This window comes from Oratosquilla oratoria, chromosome 4 (genome assembly GCF_046742065.1).
Source record: "Oratosquilla oratoria isolate Oo_2021 chromosome 4, ASM4674206v1, whole genome shotgun sequence".
Lineage (NCBI taxonomy): Eukaryota > Metazoa > Arthropoda > Malacostraca > Stomatopoda > Squillidae > Oratosquilla > Oratosquilla oratoria.
Genome location: NC_134780.1, coordinates 32,365,903 through 32,389,674, shown reverse-complemented (window position 1 = coordinate 32,389,674; position 23,772 = coordinate 32,365,903). Strand labels below are relative to the sequence as shown.

Here is a 23,772-nt window from a genome sequence, read left to right as displayed (position 1 = left end):
ACAAGGGGTTGGGGGACAGCATAACGGAGGGACAGTCGTAGTATAAAAGTGTCATCATTTCTCTATGAACAGAGTTTTCTTCTATCATAGACAAAATTATGTGTGGCTCTGGTCCGTAGGGGCGCCCCATATAGACCCTAAAGTATCGACTGCATGCTACTTTGCCACAATAACAAGCAGCCAATACCCCAGACTGGAACGATCGAACTCTAGTTCTTGAAAACGTTGGTTAAAGCAGTGAGGAGCTCCTCCCTAGTGTTCCCGGCCAGTCATCATTTCCTAAAAAGATATCGATCTTGTTTGCCTTCAGAAGATACTATAGTACTAGCCCGCTCAAGCATGGGTTCCATAAGAATGGTTGGTCAGCACAACGTTCCGGAAATATTTGCATTCCCATGACTGTTACGGATCCTTTTCGCTATGAACATCAAAAAGGTGCCAACTTGCCATAAAGTCTTCTATTTCTCTCTAATCTTGAGTTGTTGTGGAATGTCAATAAGAAGAGCCCAAATGCCGTTCTGGAAATTGGGACATCGAGTCTGGTAAATGAAAAATTAATCTGGAGGGGTCTAGAATAGAAAATCATTAGAAGTCATATCGCCCAGAAACTCGCAAAACCACAAATGATCTTCATCGTTCTTCTCTGTCAGCTTCTGTGCTGGAATTTGACTAAAAGCCTTTGCGCCAATGGACCGAAAGAATCTCTAGATTCTTTTGATAGTCTTTTCTTTTACCTCCGAACCCGTTTAATCTTTCGAAACCCTCATATTATTTTTTCTTGCTTGGCAGGTTACTCAGTGATGATATATTTGTTTTCCTAAGAGGGGGTTTACACGGTCTAGCGGTTCGTCGAACGCGGTTTGACAGACACGTGTGAACGGGGTATTTGGTTGTCGAACACGTTGGTTAAACCCCATATACCCCGTTCACACATCACTTTAAACACCTGTCTGTCGAACCGCGTTAGACGAACCGTTAGACCGTCTAAACCCCTCTAAGACAAACAATGTGTTGTCTATTCGGGTCGACTGTCCATTCTACAATTGAAGGGATCATGGTACCAATTGCATTTGACCTGTTCAGGTACTTGGCAACCCAAAATTGGGATTTGGTTCCGGCGAATGATCCTTGGCGACTTAACGGGTCGTCATGATGCGGTATATTCGCAGTTTCCACTAAGAATATATTTATTTATTTATTTATTTATTTATTTATTTATTTATTTATTTATTTATTTATTTATTTATTTATTTATTTATTTATTTATTTATTTATTTATTTATTTATTTATTTATTTATTTATTTATTTATTTATTTATTTATTTATTTGCAAAAGAAAGAGAAAGAAAGGAATTTGATATTCAAGATGTCAAATGGATGTGCTTTCACTGCCCACGATTGTACAGTGGAATTCCATTTGAGCGCAGAATGATAAGTGTTGATGCACACTGTATAATGGAATACCCGGTTCTATATCCTGCCCGTTCTCTTGACTGGTTTCCATCTAAATTTTTACTAAGTCTATTTGTAACAGTCTTTTAAAACATTTTATATACATTTGATAAAAACAGCAATAACTAATCGGTCATGAATGACTGCGCTTTTTCTGGTCTCTTGTTTGTGGACTAAAATCACTATAGCATTACGCCATCATTCAGAAACGCATAGTTCAGCTATACATTAATGTAGGAGCCTTACTTCTAGAGCATTACTATCGGCTACAGATAAATGGTAGTATTAGGGGAGTGAAACCCTTGGTGACATATTTTCATAAACGTTATCAGTCTCTGTAATTAATGTCCTCATTTCTATCTTTCAATGAAATCAGCTACTACCTCTGTAAAGCTAGTCTACACACGGGGTTTTTAGTATTTCAACTTTCTGAATAGTTTTCTTTTCAAGGTGCTTGTTTCTCTTCATCTTTCTCTGTTTTGTCTCCCGTTGTAAATATTCAGCCCTTTATTTCACTTGTGTCATTTGTTTTTAAATATTTGCTCTCTGAGGTTTTTACACCCTCGAGTTTCTCCACGGATTCCTTTACCATACCTTAATTGTAATTCATAACCTCAAAGGTGTCCTCGTCATTTCTGAGCTTCAAATCTGCTTTTGAATAACTTCTTGTTAACGTTTACCTTCGCAAACCTCATTTTCTTCTTTAAAAATAAAAACAACTGGTAAACAGATACACACGCCATTTCATATTCCTTTACGCTTCGGTGTTCGTTTTCTCCTTGTTCCTCCCCCGAAGTCCTCCCTATCTTCTCTCAACCTCCTCTCGGCCATCCCCTCCCCTCCACGTCATCTTTCTCCTACCATGTCTCTCTCCCTATTGCTCGCTTTTCACGAAACTAAAGTCAACTGTACGTTATACGCCAGAGCTGATCGTTAACTGTAGGGAAGATATGATTAGGTATCTTGACAACACGTGAGTGTGAAAGGAAACGCATGCCGGCTACACGCCAAGAGGTCTCGTGTTTGTGCTCGCTACACGTAACGCCTGACTCTTAAGTTCCGGCGAGGCTTCCTCAGAATCAATACCCGATACTCACTTCAAACATACCCGCGACACGCTCGATACACATGCAGTAAGCGTTCACTTCCCACACTCTGTTCAGGTATTAAATGCCCACAACAAATCTTTCGTACTTGACGCTCACAACCTTGGCATGTTGTCTATTATACCAGGGAATGTTTGCGTATGGCCACCTAGTGCACATACGCTGGCATTCCTAACCACGACTCGCTCATCCGCTTGCTGCCTGACATGAACACACGCTCACAGCTCACAGTTATGTTATTACTAATTTTCGTTGCAGGTTCAAAACATGCTTCCTGTCTATCTATAATATTAACCAGACATCTATTATTCAGTCGTGCATTGCTTATTACAAAGCACGCATTCGCAGTCGTGGATCTGATATATTGATCGTGGAAGGAAACAAAGGACAAAGAAAACTGGTACATGGCTGCTGGAAAGGGCCAAGCGGCACGTAGTGGAGACCAATCATTATCGATCAAAACCCCCATCTCTCTCTAAAAGTGAATAAATAAACGAACAAATAAATTTATAAATAGATTAATAAACAGACAAATGATAGATGAACAAATCGGCAAATGAATAGGTAAAATATGCAAATAGATTGTGTGTGTATGTGTGAGGTATGTAGCCTCATGGCTCGGACAATACGAAAGAGTTAAAGGGTTATAGCTCTGGCTCACGCTTCAAGACCATGGTGAATCGCTCGCGCGCGCACACACACACACACACACACACACACACACACACACACACACACACACACACACACACACACACACACACACACGACTCGATGGCGCGGTGGAAGAGTTCCCGACCGCCATTACGGGGGTGAGGGTTCGAATCCCGCACAGGACAAATAATTTCAGTATCGCTGCGCTGCGAGTCGTAACTCTCGTGGGCGGGGAGTTGGGTGTGTGTGTGCATGTAAGGTCACAGCAATACCCATGGATCGGTCATATATGAGCTCTCTGCCGGATGGGAAATAGCTGTCGATCACGAGTCCAACACGTGATCCAAGACTATGGTGAATCACACACACGCACACACATACACACATTCATACTCATGCGCGCGCGCACTAGATTACATACTGAACCATCCAGACATGCTATATTCGATGACTCATGCGAGTCCTGGCTTCGGTTCATCTCGGCGTCAGTGACTGGCTCACGGCAGGGATGAGTTGCCACGACCAGTGGAAACTAATCGTGGGATGCAAAGCTATCCTTAGGGATGTAAACATCAATATTTCGTATTATCTAGAGATTTAGAATATTTCTTTTTCAGTCGTTAACAAAATATGCTTAACCTTGGGATTTCATTTGGATGTTACAAAAGGTTTTTATTTAATAACGTCAACACGCCGTGGAGGATCAAGTTTTTCTTTCGCGTGGTCCCTTCGTCGAATGATGGAAACCAGAAAGATGTGATTGTCGGAAATAATCCCCCCGTCACCTCTACCTGGAAGTGCAACCCGTGGGGCAGGTATTTGGTTTCCGGTGCGAGCTCCACACACACACACACACACACACACACACACACACACACACACACACACACACACACACATATATATATATATATATATATAAATATATATATATATATATATATATATACATACATATACATATCTTTTTTTTCTACAGAAAACGCTGACTACTGGTGATCGATCCACTCCTCTTTCTACTACCAAAGAATAACAGGGAAACCGACCCACACTAATGCAACACAGACAAGAGTTCATAAAAAATTCCCAGAGAGATTTATTAAAAGTACGACAGTGGTCAGCTGCTGTGATGATGCGGGTTTCCATTCGGTGAAATGCGACGCGACAACAGTTTTTACTTCTAAGAACTACTCCAGCTCATACAATAATCGTTTATGTTTTAAATGCAGCTTTAACCATTTCCCTACAGAGAAATGTTTTTGTGATATATATATATATATATATATATATATATATATATATATATATATAATATATATATATATAATATATATATAATATATATATATATATAATATATATATAATATAATATATATATATATATACGGTATATGAACATTACGTAGAATAGGTAAAGCTCATCGAACAGTCTCCACTGTTTATATAGACTGAGGCATCGATTAATCAAATTTCAATCCAGAAGGTTTACATCCCAAGAGGTACAGCGTTAATTGATCAGTTAATAAGAATGAAATTGTAAAAATAGAATCAAAGAATGGGTATTCAAGTATCGCGAGAAATCGGCTGCAATTAAATCTTCATTGCTGGTTGAGTGATACAGTAAAATTGCGCCCTTAAAAGAAAGAATGAGTTTAAGTGAATAAAATCGCCTGGCCACTGAATGGCGAGGTAAGCTGTCCCGGGAAGCCAATACCTCCACCCCGGTCTTATTTTTTTTATTATTATTATTATTTTTTTTTATCTGAGATCATTATGTTATGCATTAATTTTCTCAATTATATTTATCAGCCGAGACCGTGCTGTCATCATTCTTTCGTTGTCAAATTGCTGAATTGCAAATACAATTTATTTTCTAACGCAGAAAACATGAGAAATGTCACTTGGATTATTTGCATCATGATCGTTTACTGCCTGCAGTTTTAGATAAAGAATTTAGATATATTATCTTAACCAAACAAATGATTGTATTAATGTCTATAGTTCCACCTAAAGTCTTGTAAAGTTTTAATTTCTTTACAATATTCTATCACAGTTTCATTCTAGGTGGTACTGTAGATGTCTTAAAGTTACTGAAGTAGATATCTAGTCTTCAAATTATACCATAATTTCATTAGATCCATAGAAGATTTATATAACACATCACTTTTAGTACAAATCTATGTTGTCTTTCTATTTGTTATTTTGTTTGTTTATTTTATTTGTATGGTGAAGTGTTTGTTTGATTCATAATTTTTTCCTTATGGATCCATAGGTTTTTGTTTGCATCCTCTTCGCCAAAGCAACCCATCTCTGATAGACATCTGCTTTGTCATTCAAATATGACTGTGGTCATAATAGAACATAGGAAGAGCAACGTCCTTCATGCATCCATTGTTGCTCTCTAAGCAATGATTCTTTATTTTTTTCATTTTATTAAAATACTATGAAAGCTGCCGTTGTCTGTTTCTTCAGTATTGTTGTGTAGGTCAATGCAGCTCTTACTGACGAACCTTTGAAATGAATATAAATAGAATGTGAGCGCAACACTTCAGGGAGGGCGGACTCGGATTTTTTTTTCTGATCTCATTATGGACCATACGGTCTCCTCTCTGGGATGTTTCATCATAGTAACATATTGTTTTATTTCCTGTCTTTAAATACCATATTCATCACCTTTGTTGTAGTACACTTGAGTATAGTTCCCAGTGGTAGGCCCAGGCTGTCATGAATGTGGCAAGAAGATTTTTGCAATATTCTGCTTATCTCGTGTTATCTTATCTTGTGAGATAAGGTCCTCAGCACTTTTCTCACATTTAGTCTTGTTTAATGTAAATTGTCTATTCTTAAACGGAAAAAAATGAGTCGATTCTTAAACCTGTTTTCGGGAAACATTTCCAGTTGTATGCGAATCAAAGATATTGAAATATTAATCTATAAAAATAAAGTATCGAAGGAATTGTTTTCACAACACCTAGCTATGACGCCCCCTTACGTACTCGTGTCAGAACAGTATTTTCCATCGGAAGGTGGGAGTGATGAGTTTGCTAAATTTGTATTTCATAAACGGTGATTCGCCAAGCATAGGGAATATTGGAAATGTTGTAATTTATTTTAATTGCTATCTACACAGTTTGAACGATGGAAACAGAGACGGGCCATCTTTTCATGTGTATTGCAATAAAAATACAGCCCATTTCGTACACGCTGTCGTTACACAGCACAGTTCCCTGTAACTTCAATAACGGTCGATGACCCAGGTAAATCGACACACGCGCAGCATAACTGGGTAGCCAAAGACGCATTCTGACAGAGCCACTCTGGCTTTAGATTTGGAAGGTCATGTGTATCAAATCTTTTAAGCTTTTACTTGAGAGGGATCGATGTGCTGAAGGGGTGGGAGGATTGGGTGGACTGTGTGTACCTCAATCTAGATAGGCTTTTGATAAAGTACCTCAGAGTAGACTCTTGCGGAAACTGTAGCACACTATAGGATTAAGAGGTAAACCACGTGAACGGATTAAAGACTTACTGAAGAGCAGGTGTATAAGGACACTACTAAAGGATGATGCATGAGAATGGAGAGAAGTAAACAGGGGAGTTCCTCAAGGTTCAGTGCTAGCACAAACACACATTGTGTATGTATGTATATAATATATATATATATCGATGACATGTTGCAAACTACCACAGATGATGCAAAAATTACGAGAAGACTGACAAACAAGACTGTAGTCTATTGCAAAATTTTCGAAACTAGCTTCGCATGAAGTCCAGAACGGAAAAAATGGATAGTACTAAAATCTGACAATAGTTACAAAATATCATACTTAAACTATTCCATGAGAAGCGAATCCATTCCAAAACCTAAAGAGGAGATATATTTCGGAGTGATGATAAAAGACCTGTCGCGTAGCAGACATATGAGAAGGATTGTGGAAAGGAGATACAGATTGCTGCAGAAAATCAAAGTATTTTTCTTTTTTACAATATGGATGAAGATATGATAAAAAAAAAAAAAAAAACTAATCCGCCCAAGACTAGAATATACGTCAATAATATAGTTCCCACACAAAGGGCAGCAACAAAACTGGTCCCCAGCCTGGCAGATACTAGACTTGTACTGGATCTTCCAACTTTGAGAGAACGAAGAGGAAGAGGTGATGTAACTATAGTATTCACGTGGCTAAAGGGGATAGACTACATTAATAGAAGAGACCTCTTGTTTAAGGATAGAGGGGCTTTTAGAAAACATGAGAACAAATTAAGAAAGGCTACATGTCTAAAGGATGTGAAGTAATAGTTTTCCATACAGATGTATGAATATATCGTTAGAAGGAGATATAGCTTGAGCTGAATTTAAATATATATTTGGTAATTGAAAATTAAAGATATTGACCAAGCTGGAACTGTACAGAAAATTGAGGCTAGGTATGATAAATAGTGTTGGAGACGGTATTCAACGAGTGTTGCTCCTTTCCTGTATAATAAAATTAGGCAAACACGCACACAAGCGTACACACAAAAATGTGGTGGGCAATGGTGCACACGTATCAGAGTTGGGCATTTCATAACCAGGCAAGTCATTAATTTCGGGTGTAAACTTTACATGGAGGAGATACGATTGCAGTTGAGTTTAGTGCTTACATACTACTGCAATCTTGGGCTTAGATTCTGAATGATACTGCTGTATTACATTTGGGGTTATTACTTCCGCAATTGTAATACACATGTCTGTGACAACATAGTTCAAATAAACCCCTATTGTTGTTTAAATAAAATAATAATTAAACTTGCATGTATATATATATATATATATATATATATATATATATATATGAGAAATTCGCTAGTGAACAGCGACATCAATCAGACAATCTCCTTGACAGTGGCGCACGGGATTCGAACCCGCTGCATCTGGACCCAAACTTCCAAGACACCCGCCTTACTCCGCTCGACCATCGACGGTATAAAACCTTGAGAACTCATAGTCAATCTGACTATCGAGATTGGGGAGGGCGCTCACTGCACCCCATTCACCCCATTTCACCCCATGGCCAACCGCACATGTTCTCATGGTTTTATACCGTCGATGATCGAGCGGAGTAAGGCGGGTGTCTTGGAAGTTTGGGTCCAGATGCAGCGGGTTCGAATCCCGTGCGCCACTGTCAAGGAGATTGTCTGATTGATGTCGCTGTTCACTAGCGAATTTCTCATATAGTTAAGTTGGCGATAAGCGTGAAAGGGATTCGTTCCGGTCCTTACCCCTCCCACGTGTGCGGTTGGCCATGGGGTGAAATGGGGTGAATGGGGTGCAGTGAGCGCCCTCCCCAATCTCGATAGTCAGATTGACTATGAGTTCTCATATTTTTATACCGTCGATGGTCGAATGGAGTAAGGCGGGTGTCTTGGAAGTTTGGGTCCAGATGCAGCGGGTTCGAATCCCGTGCGCCATTGTCAAGGAGATTATATATATATATATATATATATATATATATATATATATATATATATATATATCACGTTAAAAACCACTGTTGGAGTAGAAAAGACTGGAGACGGGGAATCTATATATTTCGATTGCAATCAGGATTACAGTTTGCAATCGAAATATATAAGATTCCCCGTCTCCAGTCTTTTCTACTCCAACAGTGGTTTTTAACGTGATTGACAAATATGTGATTACATTTTTCACCTGTAATATATAAATATATATATATATATATATATATATATATATATATATATATACATATATATATATATATATATATATATACGTAAGTAACCACTAGGAAGAGTAAACTAACGCAGCAGAGCGCTTTCGTATAATTACATCTTCAGTGCTGATACATAATTCCTTCTTTGTATCAGCGCTGAAGAAGTAACTATGCGAAAGCGCTCTGTTTCGTTAGTTTACTTTTCCTTGTGGTTACTTACGCATTTATGAACACACGTTCCTAGTGTTTTTATTGCATATATATATATATATATATATATATATATATATATATATATATATATACACTAATGAGAATGTAGTACCACATTTGTCGATCACGTGAAAATAGCAGCTGGAGTAGTAAAAAAAAAAAAAAAAAAAAAAAAAAATTGGAGCCGGAAACATATTTCGAGTGCAAACTGCAATCCTTTTCAATAGACACATAGCAGAGAGAAGAGAGTACTACTGTAACACCCTTGACATGTGGGGTCAGGAGGCAAATGCCTTTTGACTAAACTTGTGATAAATAATCCTGATATGTCCGGGAATCATTGCCCCTTCGAAATGTTCATGTTGGGTTGATATTCAATGATAGTTGATTCAACCATTTTTCTCCTGAACCCACATCTAGACTTATATATGAGCTCAGTTTTGTCCTAATCTAAACAATGGTTGAATTGTTTAACATGTTGGAACACCGCTGAGCTTTCTTGTTCATATCTGATGGACAGTTTGTGTTCAATTATCCTAGTATCCAAATCCCTCCCGTCTGTCCAAGGTAAACTAGGTCACAGCCTTTACATACATACATATACCAAGGCTTTCCCCCACTTACAAGTGAGGTAGCCAAAAAGGAAAAGGCATAAAATCATTCCCACCCATTCCATCACTGAATACACTCCACACCCCTCCACCCTCCCTCTTATCTTAGCACCTCCTGGATGACGGGTCATCCCTGCATCTTGTCCACTGCCCTGGGTCAGAAGCAGTGTCGCAAGACACAGCACATCCACAGCAAGGCCGCTTCATTAAATCGGCGACCCCCCCACCCCTCTCCGTCCCCCCCATGCATAAAAGGAGAAGACAGGGAGAAATCCCTTCGGGCTGCGTCAAATTTTGCTCACACATACTACTTCATTCCACCTCATGCATCACAACATCATCCATATACAACCATTCTCCATTCACCCCTGTCTTCTGTCCTCTCCCGTCCTTCCTCAACAGACATTCCCCTCTTCCCCAAAGCCCCCTTCACCCCATCCATCCACCTCATCCTAGGACGTCCCCTCATGTTCACTTCCTCCACATCTGCCTTTACATGGTATCGAATAAACACCTGGATTGTTCTTCTTTCAACTTTTGCTGGACATTTATCATTTTTTATTATTATTATTATTAATGGTGTCCCAAGGACAAATTAAATTTCATTACCCAAATTTCATTACCCAACACCAAGTGTATATCTGTTCACACACACACACACACACACACACACACACACACACACACACACACACACACACACACACACACACACACACACACACACACACACATATATATATATATATATATATATATATATATATATATATATTTGTGTGTGTGTGTGTGTGTGTGTGTGTGTGTGTGTGTGTGTGTGTGTGTGTGTGTGTGTGTGTGTGTGTGTGTGTGTGTGTGTGTGTGTGAATAGATATAAATTGATGTATAGGCAGACAGATCGATAAACTAATTTATAATTAATCAGAGCTACAATCCATCTTTAAAAGCCATGCATTTATTCTTATCACATATCCATTGTGTGTTTATTTTAAAATCTATATTCATTTATGTTCAAAATTAGTAATTTTCTATTTCCAACTTTTGCTTCCTTCAATCATTGGAATCTGACGTGCATTTCTGATAGAAATGATTCTCTTTTATTTCCACAGTAGTCCCTTTAGTCGTGCTATATTTCAATCTAACCTAACCGGTCATGATCCTCTCTAGTCGTCTGTTGGGTTATGTACTTCTGTATGGGAATAGGACAAATGGCTTAATCCCACGTGGTTAAAAGACAGAAGTGTTGAAAGTCACTCTTACTGCATCAACAAAATTCGCACTCACGCTAATAAAAGATGCGTCATTTTATGTTGTCAGTATGGTTTCCCTAAATTGATTTATAACTCTTTCCGTTGCAAAACGCCGAACACGGGGAAAGATCTTGGGAAAAAAATATTCAAAAGCGAATGAATTCCGAGCGAAGTGGAAGTCAACTTCACTCGGATCTGAATGCAGATTGTAGAGTCCCTTCTGCAACCTCCCAAGACGGTATACGCGATTCAAGCTAGCAACGCTATAACCCCTGGCGATCAATAAAGACCAAACCAAGTACAAGTTCTGTGATACTTCAATCCAGAGCAAAATACATAATTTGCGTATGGTTAGTGTATCGAAACATGTTTTATGTCCTCGACACTTTCAAGTTTCGTTAAATTCTCAGAAACGTCTAGCATCCTTTCATCGGTCAACGGATAATATCCCAACGGACACAACTCCCAATCAGTGAATAGAATAGGTTTGGTTAGGTTAGGTTAGGTTAGCTTAGCTTAGCTTGTCCTGCCCACCCCCACATTTTCCTGTTGGGGTTTTGTATGTTATGCAGATTGGAGTTTTGTCTGTTGATGTTTTGCCATGTGTTCCCTTTCATCACCCGTAACAACCTCACCTCTTACTTGAGGTGAAGCCCTGAGGAGCTGACACTTGGTCTCCAGACCGGGTCCAAGTTGTAACTCTAACAGCTTCAATTCCTTTCCACACAAAGAAAGCCGGCGACAGCTCCCCTCCCATTACTATTGTAAGCTGGTGACATTTCCACGATCCCACACAAATGCAACACGGACAAATGTCCACCAAAGTTTCTTTCAGAGATATATAGTTTGGTGGTCGTTGCCATCCACTGCAGGGCCGCAGGTTTCCAGTCAGTGAAACTCGAGGCAACAGCTCTCGTTTAGCTTCGTCGCGCATTCACAAGCACCATGCTACCTTTTTATCTTCGGATTTCTGTTCTTCATATCTTGTTCTCCTTTGCACACAGATGTAGTACACATTTTACCTATGTTTTACAAAGCCTTCAGCAGTTAGGTTTAGAGATGTCCAAATTCGTTTGCATTTGAACGAATATTGCATTTTGCTGGTGGATAGTAAAACGTTACCATTAACTTTTTCTTTAAGCCCGACCACCTGACATTCACGTTCAGTGCGAACACCCCTCTGTTGATACAACTCATTGCAGCCATCACACCGGACCATCACCGCTGGCTCATTGCGTAATAATCTATCTTGGATGCCCCCTCATTCATCTCTGACTGCACGCCTTAGTATAGTCCCTTCCCATCAAACCGTTCATTCAAAATGAATAATTGAGACGCTGAGGTTGAACCTGATAATGCCATGATACATGTTGTGTGATGAGTTACCCATCCACTGCTTTACTGTGGGCAAATAATATAGTTGCTAGGCGCACTTCCCCCAACAACCATACCATTATATAACTTGGTATTAAGAGAACTGCTCTACACACCTCACACCATGCACTTTTTTAATCTACTCGATGCTTGCAACCCACTGCATATACCACATAGCCACATGTACATACACCACATGCATATTCATCATACTACACACTATGAGCCCTGATCTGGTCTCTATTATAACTATTCGATGTTGTGAACGTTTATAGGTCCTATTTACTAGGTATTACATTTTATAATTATCACAAACTTCATTCTATATTATGCCACGCCCATAGGTTATGTCAGGCGTCCTCCCTTGTACTGCATCTCGTTTACTGAAGACAAACTGAAATGCATTATCCATGTACACACTTCATCTATACACCCTTCCAAACTCATAACCCGCCCCTGTCCGTTACAAACACCGTAGAACGTATTCACTTGACGACACGATTTGCTTCGGCTTGCGTACTGGCGTGTTGCGCGCCATGGACCGTAAACGAACAAACGGACGAACGAACGCGCACAGCTAACTGAAAACAAGCGAGAAGGCAATGTTCGTCTGTTTCTATATTGATTTTGGGTTTATTTTCGACTCTGACACGCCAGTGTTTTCCGTGAAGTCTGATATAAACATTGAAGTTGAAAATATGATAATGGAAAAACCGGGGAATATGTTATATGGAAAAAAATGAGATATGTATTTTTCATTCAAGCTTTCCGAATAAACCATTTGCCACTCAATCTTTACCCGCCCAGAATGTGAGGAAGGGAGAATGGGATATAGATGGCTAGACCCACGAAGAGTTAGAATAAAGTAATTCAAACTCAGCAAGTGAACAAGTTGTCAAATACGTATGTGTGGTATAATTGGGCTGTGTGGAGGTGCGAGTGTTTGGTTGGACTGACTATTTTATCTCGGGTATGGAGAAAGAACCAATACGGACTGAGCGAAAGGACGCCTCATAACATATACAGATCGATTCAGATAACTCTTGGATAGCATGGCTGTTGCATCACGCGTCTCTTATTTAATTACATTATATTTAGACAGAAAAAATAATACACCGTCAATACTCGTAATTTCAATGCGAGAGTATAATAATTCTATTAAATTGGCATCATCGATTTAAGTACAGTAGCGATCTCTGTGGTATGAACAAGTGCCGGGTCAATGACCTGACGAGTGTACTTGCTTGCGTTACATCAGAATGCGAAACAGTTTGTTACGTTCTCTGCAAGTAAGGCTGATGCTGGAAAATTTACACCAATGCAATTTAGTTAATCCGGCGTGCATTGAAGGGTGGTTCGTGCTTATAATATTAAAATCTATTAGAAAAATTGTGGTTTTACATCTAGGCCGAACTTCTCTGGTTATACATATGTAAAGGTACGGTTACACTGGTCAATGATGGGATGGATTCCAAGCCTAGGGATGGGTTTCATCCAACGCTGGAGGATTTGGATTGGAATCCAAGCCTCGGGACGGCCAACGCATTACCGTTGATGTCTACACCTCGGAAGAGATCTGAGGGAAAGAAACTGAGGATACACTCGTATGTCAACAGTATTCATGTATGTATATATATATATATATATATATATATATATATATATATATATATATATATGTATGTATGAATGTATATACATATATATATATACACACACACACACACACACACACACACACACACACATATATATATATATATATATATATATATATATATATATACACAAGTTATTCAGTGACAAGATATCATTTATTTAATAGTACAATTTTTTCTTGAAAGATGAACTAATGCTAGAATTGGACTACAAGCTTTTCGCTGGATAGTGTAACCATACCTTAAGATGGCGAGTTTTGTCCTGGCTCACTCAAAATTATTTCATGCAGTGTCATACACTGGATCTATTCTGGCCAGTGACAGGAGATTTTTCAGCTGTAAGGACATTATCGGATCGGTGGGTCAGTAATGAAGCGATACACTAAGTGGCTGCAATTAAGAAAAATAATAATAATGACATTTTGCAATGGAATTGATTACCTGGTCTTCACATGTGTAGTTGATATTATTATATTGATTTATGGAAGTCGCAAGGGATAGTTGAGCATATATCCAGCGAAAAACGAAAATAAGCAAAGAAATGCTAGCATAAAGAATGTGGAAGGCAGAGGTGGATGAAGTGAACTTGAAGGAATGACCAAGAATAATGGATGGATGGGGGTGAAGGGATCTTGGCAGGGAAGAGAGAAGGCAATAGATAGATGAGTGGAGTATGGTTGTGAATGGACAATAAATTGGCCCGTCCGGATTTTTTTTTTTTCTCTATTTACATGTGAGGGAGTGTTGCCATGTAAAAGAAACGGTGGAAGTAATATCAGGTTCGGCTGTCTGAGATTGCTATGGATGTGTTGCGCCTTGCTTCATTGCTTTTTGACCCGGGCAATGGGGGTAGTGCAAGAATGCCCCTTCATCCGAAAGGTATTAAAATAAAGGTAAACAAACGGAATGTGGATGGGTGCGTTCTTGGTCTGCTACCTCCCATATAAAGGGAAAGAACATTGTAGTATGTAGATAATTTTTGTTTCAGCTTTGATTAGGTTATGTTGGCAATATAAGAAAAATGTATCACAAATATTTCGTATAGAAACATGTACTGAGCAATTGGTCACAGTTTAATTTTTGTCTGTTAAGCAATTATCTTCCATCTCGGCTGAACAAAGTGGGCACCGGGGACATGAGTAGCTTCAGAGTAGTTGGAAAAATGTCCTCTTCATGAACACCATGCTTGAGATGTGTTTATTGTAATTTCAAGTTGTAGCGTGGCCAGCCCCCTCCCCTCGTCCGTGAAATATGTCAGGGAAGAATCTTGGGCCTTTTGAGTTCTTTTCTGACAAAATAGGGAATGGTTGAATCCTATTGGCAGCCGAGGAGATTATAATTGGTGATGACTCCCTATTGTAGTTTTCTTACCTTCTTCTGTATCTCTTCGTGTCTACTTACACTTGATGTATTGTCAAACGACTGGGATTTTGCCAGTTTTCTTTAGAGGAAATTGAGAGTTGTGCTCATTAGGGTTTTGATGCCGTTTTCAGAGGGAAGGTTATTGTGGAGCGGGTATAGACAATATGCACGGAATTGCAGAAGCTTCGCTGTTTCTACACAGATCCTGTGATGACAGTACACTCTAGAAAACAAAATTACAGGTCATAGACATTGCGCACGTATCCAAAAATTATTACGGTATACCTTCACACTTGTATGTAATGATTTATATTGTAATTTGCATGTATTTCACTTTGATACTTCCCGAAAACTATTTCACAGTAGCACACGGCACATTACTATATTACTTGCCAGGTGAACATTATGTTTAACCAAACACCCTACATTATAATGGTTATTAAACAGGCAGGATAAACTCATTCCACCAGTGGCATTATTACAGTTTCAATCTAAGTACCCGTACCCGCAATGCCATCGACCCCAAACCGAATTAGGAAAGCTGAATGTAGTGCAATTCCTACCGTGTTATCAGTACATGGGAGTGAAGATGTGCACTGTGGTCATACCATTTCAAGGCGTGTCTAAACTGGAATATGCCAGTTATCTGGAGATTAATAGAAACTTCACAGAGAGAGGCACTGAACGGAGTAAAGCTGAGCGTACGAGCAGATTCTCTACGGCGTGTGAATTGGGCACATGACGCGTCAGTTCTCAAAACACTTCGTAATTATAACTAGAGAACATGCATGAGCATGAACATACATGGTGATGCTCGTGTGCATAACCACAGGTCTTGGATGCAATGAATCTACCATTTACACCTCCACAAAGCCGTAATGTATTTGCAACGGTCATAATCTTGTGTTGCAATCTAGACACTGCAAGAAAGAGACACCACAAGGCACGTCACAGCACGTTACACGAGTTAACGTTCGCCCCAGCACCATGCACACAAACGTGCGCACACATTTTAGGATTAATGTGTTACTGGGCCACCAACGAGAACCTGACTGTCCCACGATAATAAGGGAGACCTCACAACCTTGGTCAAATGCCCATCGGTCAGCTCCATAGGTCAACTTCCACAAGGCGACCGAAATTTCTTCAGTATATATTTTTTCCTTCCTGTTCCATCTAATTTATGCCATGTTTCCTATTGTTCTAGGTTAGGTTTATTTTATTATAATTAGCAAAATATTGAGTGTATCACTAAATTAGTTCACGTAAATTTTGGCCTCTTTGTGTACAAATACTATCTGTAAATTGATAAAGTGTCAACCGATGCCAAACCCTTCTTCGCCACAGCTCAATGTTCGGTAGATTGAGATTTCACCACGGGCTTGAACGAGCAAACATTCTCTTCTCTGCTATCCACGCAGAATAAAGTCCATAAGGCTCCACTGTTTACATTAAAAAACCCGCTACTCGATGGTCACCGAACTCTCTACCTTCGAAGATCTTAACAGTGTGGATAGGAACAATCCTGCCACACTTGTAATTACCTCCCTGTTCGTAAGTTATGGGTCTGTAATTTAGTGTAATCAAATGATAAAGCTTGGGAAACCTGCGGTGGTTTGCAAAAGTGTAAAGATTATTGGCTTCATCCCGGCATTCATTACCACGAAGGGACTATATGTGTGAGACGGTTTGCTTTATGGGTGACCGTATGTAGAAGGCGAGGAGCCTACGCTGGGAGACGCGGGCTACGGCCGAAGCCATCACCTTTCCCCTATGCGGTTAGATTGCAGTCACTACTGGGAATCGGGGAGGAGAGCGGGATTCGAACCCACGACTAGCAATATACTTATTTACCTAACAGTGTTACAATAGGAAAGTGACACTCGCAATCTCCCGTCTTTCTTCAAGTAACATCATGTTATAGTATATCAAAAACAAACTACAGAATTTAGGAACGGAGCCGTTCATGGTTCCTAGGATATTTGTTTTTTTAGATGGTGGGAAAAGCACCAATATTAAGTGCAGTACTCAGTAAGGAGTCAACTGCGATAAGTTTAATCAAAGTCTCTTGGTAGCGAGTCAACTCTGCCTTCACAACTTGTACAGACACGCGCAGGGGCGGAGCATCGTGGTTCTTACGTCATCTGGCACGATAGCCCTGTTGGCTCCTGGCCACGGTTTGTTACTCTCCTTAGCGCTTCCTCTCGAACCCGGGCTAGCTACAATATCAGTGCTGTGCACACCCTGGATTATTCTCTTCACCATGTCTTCATAAGGGAGAGCCTGAATGAAGAAAACCACGTAAGAGGTGAATGGATAATACTAAGAACGACTTGGAGCTCATGAGCATCGAGAGGCCAAGGGATTGACACAGGATAGACGCCAATGGAATTATTTTCGTACCAACATCTAAGGGCCGCATGGGTCTACATCTACAGGAGTGTGTAGAACGATATCCAAGCCTTATGGCATCATACAAGGCCCCGCCTCCGTGCGCGTGGAAAGACTTGGTATCCATAGACTTTGGAATCTGGTCACTGTCGTAGACGTACTGCGTTCTGTTTTTACAAAGTTGACTAGCGTAATATGGGTTAAAAACAAATAATCCATGGAAAAGAGGAGTATCTCTGTTGAGCACATAAAAAGGACATAATTCCACGAGCATTTCAATGCTCGACCATGGCTTCATTGCCCAAAATGAAACAATTTAATAAGTAGTAAATTTATTTCTTTGAAACAAATAAAACAACCGCATACGTATGTGTAACACATAGAAATGAACGGGTTTGTTCACATGAGTGTATGTTCGAACGATTTTAAACGATTTGGAAAATAGGCGATAACATGTGATTGTTACATTAACGGGTAAGAGATTAGTTTCAGTTATGTAAAGAAGGACAAGGAGTACTCATAATGCGTTGCAACACTTTTAAAAATTCAATTTTTGCTTCGAATTTTTGATTATCGGTCAGTTTTTTGAATGACGGGACTAATGAAATTAAGAATGATCTATCTTCGTCGATGACCTCGTCTTTCTTTTCCTTTAATATATCTAATAAGGATTCTTCGTAAAGAGCCTTCTTTTTGTGCCTAATTGTGTTGGAGCGGGCGCCTTCATTTGTCGAGAATTCTTCTTCGTCCATGATATTTTCTTCCTGAAATTTTTCGCAATCTTCACCTAGTCGTTCAAGATCTTTGAAGTCGCCAGTCGGTTCTTTGTCGTCTAGAAACGGCAAAAGAAACAACAGTTGATTAAAATAGATGTATTTTCTTCGTTTCTTGGCCGAGTGTCTTAGTTTGTCCTTTTTCTGCTCATTCAATTCTCTTTTGAAGCAGGTCCTCAGATTTTGCCATCGCTGCCGGACTTCTTTACCTATGAAAACATAAAAGTACAATTAGAAACCAAATATTCACCAATAGCGCATTCACCCCCTTAATTATAAGCCCTTGACACATGCTATTTATATACCAAAAGGGTTTCTTTCTTTTTATATGGGAGATAGCCAGCCAATGCATACACCTATCCCACAACCATTTGTTTTTCCCTTCTTTTATCTGTAGAAGGAGGGCCACCCCCCCTCCCCCGCACACTGCCTGAGCCAGAACCAGTGCAGCAAGACATCCTCGACAGCTGAAGCTGATTCATCCCCACCGCTTCATTACATGGCATTAGGGGATAATCCATTCAACATGTTAAATCATTTCCAATTGTTTCGCGTTTTTACTATAAAAAATTGCGAATACATAATACAAAGATACGTTACGAAACTAACAAGACCCATGCATATAGTCTGACAGCGGCTGACCACTTAGGAACACAATGCACCCGTTATATAAAAAAAAATGCAATCTACATTTTGTTCAAATTTTATCTATTCATTTATCATCCAAGTATTAGCATAATTTATTTGAACTGGCTATAACAGTTCCCAATATATTTTCATTAAACCCTGCTTTGGTAATTAGCCAAGGAGACCTTAAGTCATAGAGTGGAAGACGGAGAGAGAACGACAACCCAGGCATCTGTGTGCGTTTGACACAACTACTAAGCCGCTGCCATATGTGGCGAGAACAGTTGCCTGCCATAACAACGACACTCATATCGGAGGACTCATTAGTGTGCCTTGGGGGTTCACTGCAGAACTACCCGTCTATCCCCTCTGGGTAGGAGGTACACTTGACGAATGAAATTGACCTGAGGAATCGCCTTGGTAAGACTTCGGCTGCGATAAAACTGTTGGTTTAAGACCAATATTTAAACCCTCTCACAAAGTCACCTCCAAAAGAGGCGACCTTAAGTCAATTGTGGCTAAGGTGGGATGACGACACACACACGAAGAGATGATGGCAAAACTGGGCAGGGCGCAGTCAGAGGCAGGGTGACAGACTTTGAAAATTAGAATACGGGACACCTAAACTGGAAAAGTATATGGACAAGGTGCCACTCTACTCTAAAAGTACATTCCCGTTTGATTTTGTTGTCGTTTCGGTCTGATGACATGCTGACGTTGTCTTCAAAATTCACAAAACAAAATTTAATGTCCTCCTCACGTGCACGACGAGAGTGCGATCGTGACTGATACTGACTCAAGCGGCCAACAGCACCCCTGCCGTGTTGCCAGATCCGCTCGGTGCTCATATATATAAAACCTCACTTACATATTGCTGCTTTCGAATTGATATACCTGTGAAATGTAATTTTTTCTTAATTTTTCATACGAAATGTTTAAAATCTTGAAAATACGGGACAAAACGCGCCCCGGGGCGGATCGATACGGGGCGCGGGGCAAATGCTTTAAATACGGGACGATCCCTTCTAATACGGGACGTCTGATCACCCTGGTCAAAACGATGGTACATGGAGCTGCGTGTTACTGACTGGACGCCGCGAAGTGGCAAACCTTGATGAGGGAGAACAAACAAGATGGAAATTTTGCATGAATGACGTGGCAAATGTTAGCACAGTTGTGCGACTCGTGAAGGAAGTTGAGGGAGGTCTTTATTAGGCATTGGAGTCCAAATAGCTGATGAATGATTGAAATATGTGGACATAAACGTATGGAATGATTATATATCGTGGGTGTAGTTGCGCCGAATAGTGTCTTTGAGTCAGTGGGGACTGCAAGGGAGCTTGCAAAAACCCAAAACCTGTAGTTGCATTTACACCCACCGATTAGTTGGTACTTCTACTTATCAGCCTCTTAATGTTTAGGTGTCACCTAACCCCCGCTGAAAAAATCTGGAGGTTATAAAATAATGTTTAAATTGTGATCGCGGCTGTATCTGATAATACATAAAATAATATGATTATAACCGAATTATGAACACGAAAATAATTTTACCTACATTTTATCGTTCTCTCTTCAGTTGTGAAATCGGCCCAGTTGGGAATCATCACCTCACACACTTCATTCCACAGTCTTGTTTTCTCGTGTCTATCCGCGTACTCTTTTAGTGACGCATCATATAAAGCTGGTCTACTTTCTACTGTGTCAATTAAATTTTCTATCCAGTCCTTATCAGCATCCATATCCAAACCAAATTAAATAAAATCAGTCTGACACACTACCGAGGTACAACCGCTGGAGAGTTCCCACTCCGACTGAGGTGAGTCTGCCGATAGTTGGCAACTTGGCACGTACTGCGCTCGAACACATTCAAACCTCCATGTTAGACAGTTGGCCAACTATTCCGTTGCGTCGAAATTGTAGCATGTCACAAACTGGTTAATATCGGATCATGTTGCTTATACTTGCTCTCCTGCTTTACTTTTATATGTCTCGCTTGTGCTAGTCTATTAGACAACTAAAATGCATATGCGCAGCGGGCCATAGATGAAATTCACGTGTACTGTACAACATAATTTTGTCGATAACATTTACAACATTTCAAAGAGCAAGTCATCATGCTGACGAGGTCATTAAGCACTCGTGGATATTCACCATATCTCTTTTACATAAACAAAACTAGATGAATAAATAGGTGAATAATTGATCAATAAAGGCAGATGTTGAATATATAAGCAGGGATGCGAAAACGTTTGCAAAGGAAATGTATAACATAATAAGTATTTTTTCTATCCCGTCTTCGTTTGCTATGGCCCTGATACATCGGGTCTGTGATTTAGAAACACAACATTTGTGCAACCTTATATTTTACAAATTGTGTATTTACAGTATGTTTACACACACACACACATATGCTTGCATATATATATATATATATATATATATATATATATATATATATACATATACATATATATATATATTATTACATAATAAATACACGATCAATAATTATTATTGTTCTAAGTCAATCTCTGTTTTATAAGAGTACAGTAAAGTCACTGAAAATACAATGCGGAGAGGTCCAGTTACAATAATCTGCCAAGTGTAGCCCTTGTGGTTTCTTGCAGTCTCCTTTATTACGTTCTTGTTTTGAGCCCGCAACAAGGGATTTTTTTTTGTCAAAGTACTTCACCTAACTGAAAAAATATATATATTATATTTCTCTGAAGCTAAGTACGCTATACACTTATTCAGGTGGTTTCTGATTTCATATTATTTAATTCAACCTCTGCATAGAAACAAGATAAAAGTTGTAAAGCTCGAGCCCTCTGTTGCCTAGCCCAGACTCACTCCTAGGACACCCTCCGCTCGCTTGTGTCACTGTTGCCAGGATACGGACGTCGACAATTTGGGAAAGAATAAAAACTATTTCCCAAATCCCCATTCATGCTGGAATGGGAAATCGTGTTTAAATTAGTAAGTTGATCTTTGGCCAAGGCATGGGGACTAACGTAAGGCTTAGTTTGTATTTTGATAGGCATCACTATCAGGTATCTTTGTTGAACACAGGGGTAAGCTCCCTGCCTTAGTTGTAAATTCAAAATGCGTGCTTTGCTCACAGCCCGGAGTGAGACTAACCCTGTTAAAATAATATATATCGTAAGTAGAACAGGTGTGTGAACTCCTAATAGTTGGTCAAGACTCCTAGCACATGGCATTGTATACAAACAAAAACGTTTTATGGCGACATTGGGTATCTTTTCTCTATTAATATTGTAAACAAACAATTTTATTTTCATGGGTGACGCAGTGGATATGTATTATCCAAATATCGCCAGATATATACAATTGGAATTAACGCCAAAATATTTATCTATAGCGTTAAATTTTTAATATTTCTAATTCCCCCAATGTGGCATCGGCGTATGTCTGCTGAGATGTCTGGAGCTATGGCGTCAGTGCTTAACCGTGATTATTCACTGGTCGCTCGTGCGCTCCCGCCAATGTTAGGTCGGGCGTAAATTTGTGTTTCTATTGTAAATTTCCATGTTATTTATATCGCATGTGCATAATTTTATTGTATAACTTTCCTTTGCTGAATTACAGAACTACAAGAAAATATGCTAGTATAATGCTGCCGAGTACACCGGTGCCAAACGTCAGCAGACTAGACGCTTTCCAATGTTGCCATATCTCACTACACGTGGCGTCAGTAAACACTGGGGAGATGGATCAATACTAGACACATGTCCTTTTATTGGCATATCCCTTTACCATAACTGTCGTATGATATTGCAGGTATTTACTTTGTACAAACATATCGTAAATATTCATACTCTATGTACATTATTCGCATGTTCATAGTTATGAATTTTGGATCAAATTCAACGCTCGACCTGCATGGACCCAGCAGTCCTTGCCATGTACTGTTGGTCTTTTTTCACAAGTTGATTCTTGTCATCAGTTGTATAAACTATTTTATTTCTCATTCGTCTTTTTAAGTCATGACAGGTTGCCGCTGTGCTGTATTGCCCAATAAGCAGGGATCGTTGAATAACCCCCCTCTTCCTCCACCCTCCCCCACATTCTCCTTAACCCAAGCCCCACTCTTCTTAGCATTGCCTCCGGCAGTCGGAGTGTCTCCACTCAGCTTGATGTCGGGCGGGAGAAGAGGAGACAGTTTCTTTGTAACATGTACAAGGTAGTACGACGTTGATCTAGTCCTGACCCTCATCACCAACGAGATTCTCTCTCCCCAACCCTAATCACTAACGAAGCTTTTCCCAACTCCCCTCAACACTGACCAATTTCTCCTGTTCCCCCCATTATTGATCAGTTTCTACTGTTCCCCCATCACTGACCATGGTCTCATGCCCCCAATCACTGATCGGGCTATCATCCTTCATTGCGCAACCACAGACCATCCGGATGAACGTAGATCACATTGGGAAAGTCATAATTCTTGTTTTACGTAATGCAGTTGTATCTTTTTCAATTTATCATTGTGAAAAGTAAAACACGGTATATGTGCGGAGATAAGAAATGTAAATATGTTTTTTCACAACCTCGTGACGATCTGTAA

At 39.7% G+C, this 23,772-nt stretch overlaps 1 protein-coding gene across 1 annotated transcript; it reads right to left on the bottom strand.

The window, feature by feature from the left end:
* Positions 1–18,124: 18,124 nt before the first annotated feature.
* Positions 18,125–21,029, bottom strand: LOC143024318 (uncharacterized). Its single transcript, XM_076183116.1, has 2 exons — positions 20,746–21,029; positions 18,125–18,772 (listed from the first exon to the last, which is right to left on the bottom strand). The coding sequence occupies exons 1-2, from the start codon at positions 20,927–20,929 to the stop codon at positions 18,279–18,281; spliced, it is 678 nt and encodes a 225-aa protein (XP_076039231.1). The 5' UTR covers positions 20,930–21,029; the 3' UTR covers positions 18,125–18,278.
* Positions 21,030–23,772: the final 2,743 nt, after the last annotated feature.

What these genes read in the sequence shown, in the direction of transcription:
- LOC143024318 (XM_076183116.1), bottom strand. Translation starts at nt 20,929, where the DNA reads ATGGATGCTGATAAGGACTGGATAGAAAATTTAATTGACACAGTAGAA. An exon ending in TGAAGAGAGAACGATAAAAT is followed by an intron (nt 18,773 to 20,745) that starts GTAGGTAAAATT and finishes ATGTTTTCATAG; the next exon opens with GTAAAGAAGTCCGGCAGCGA.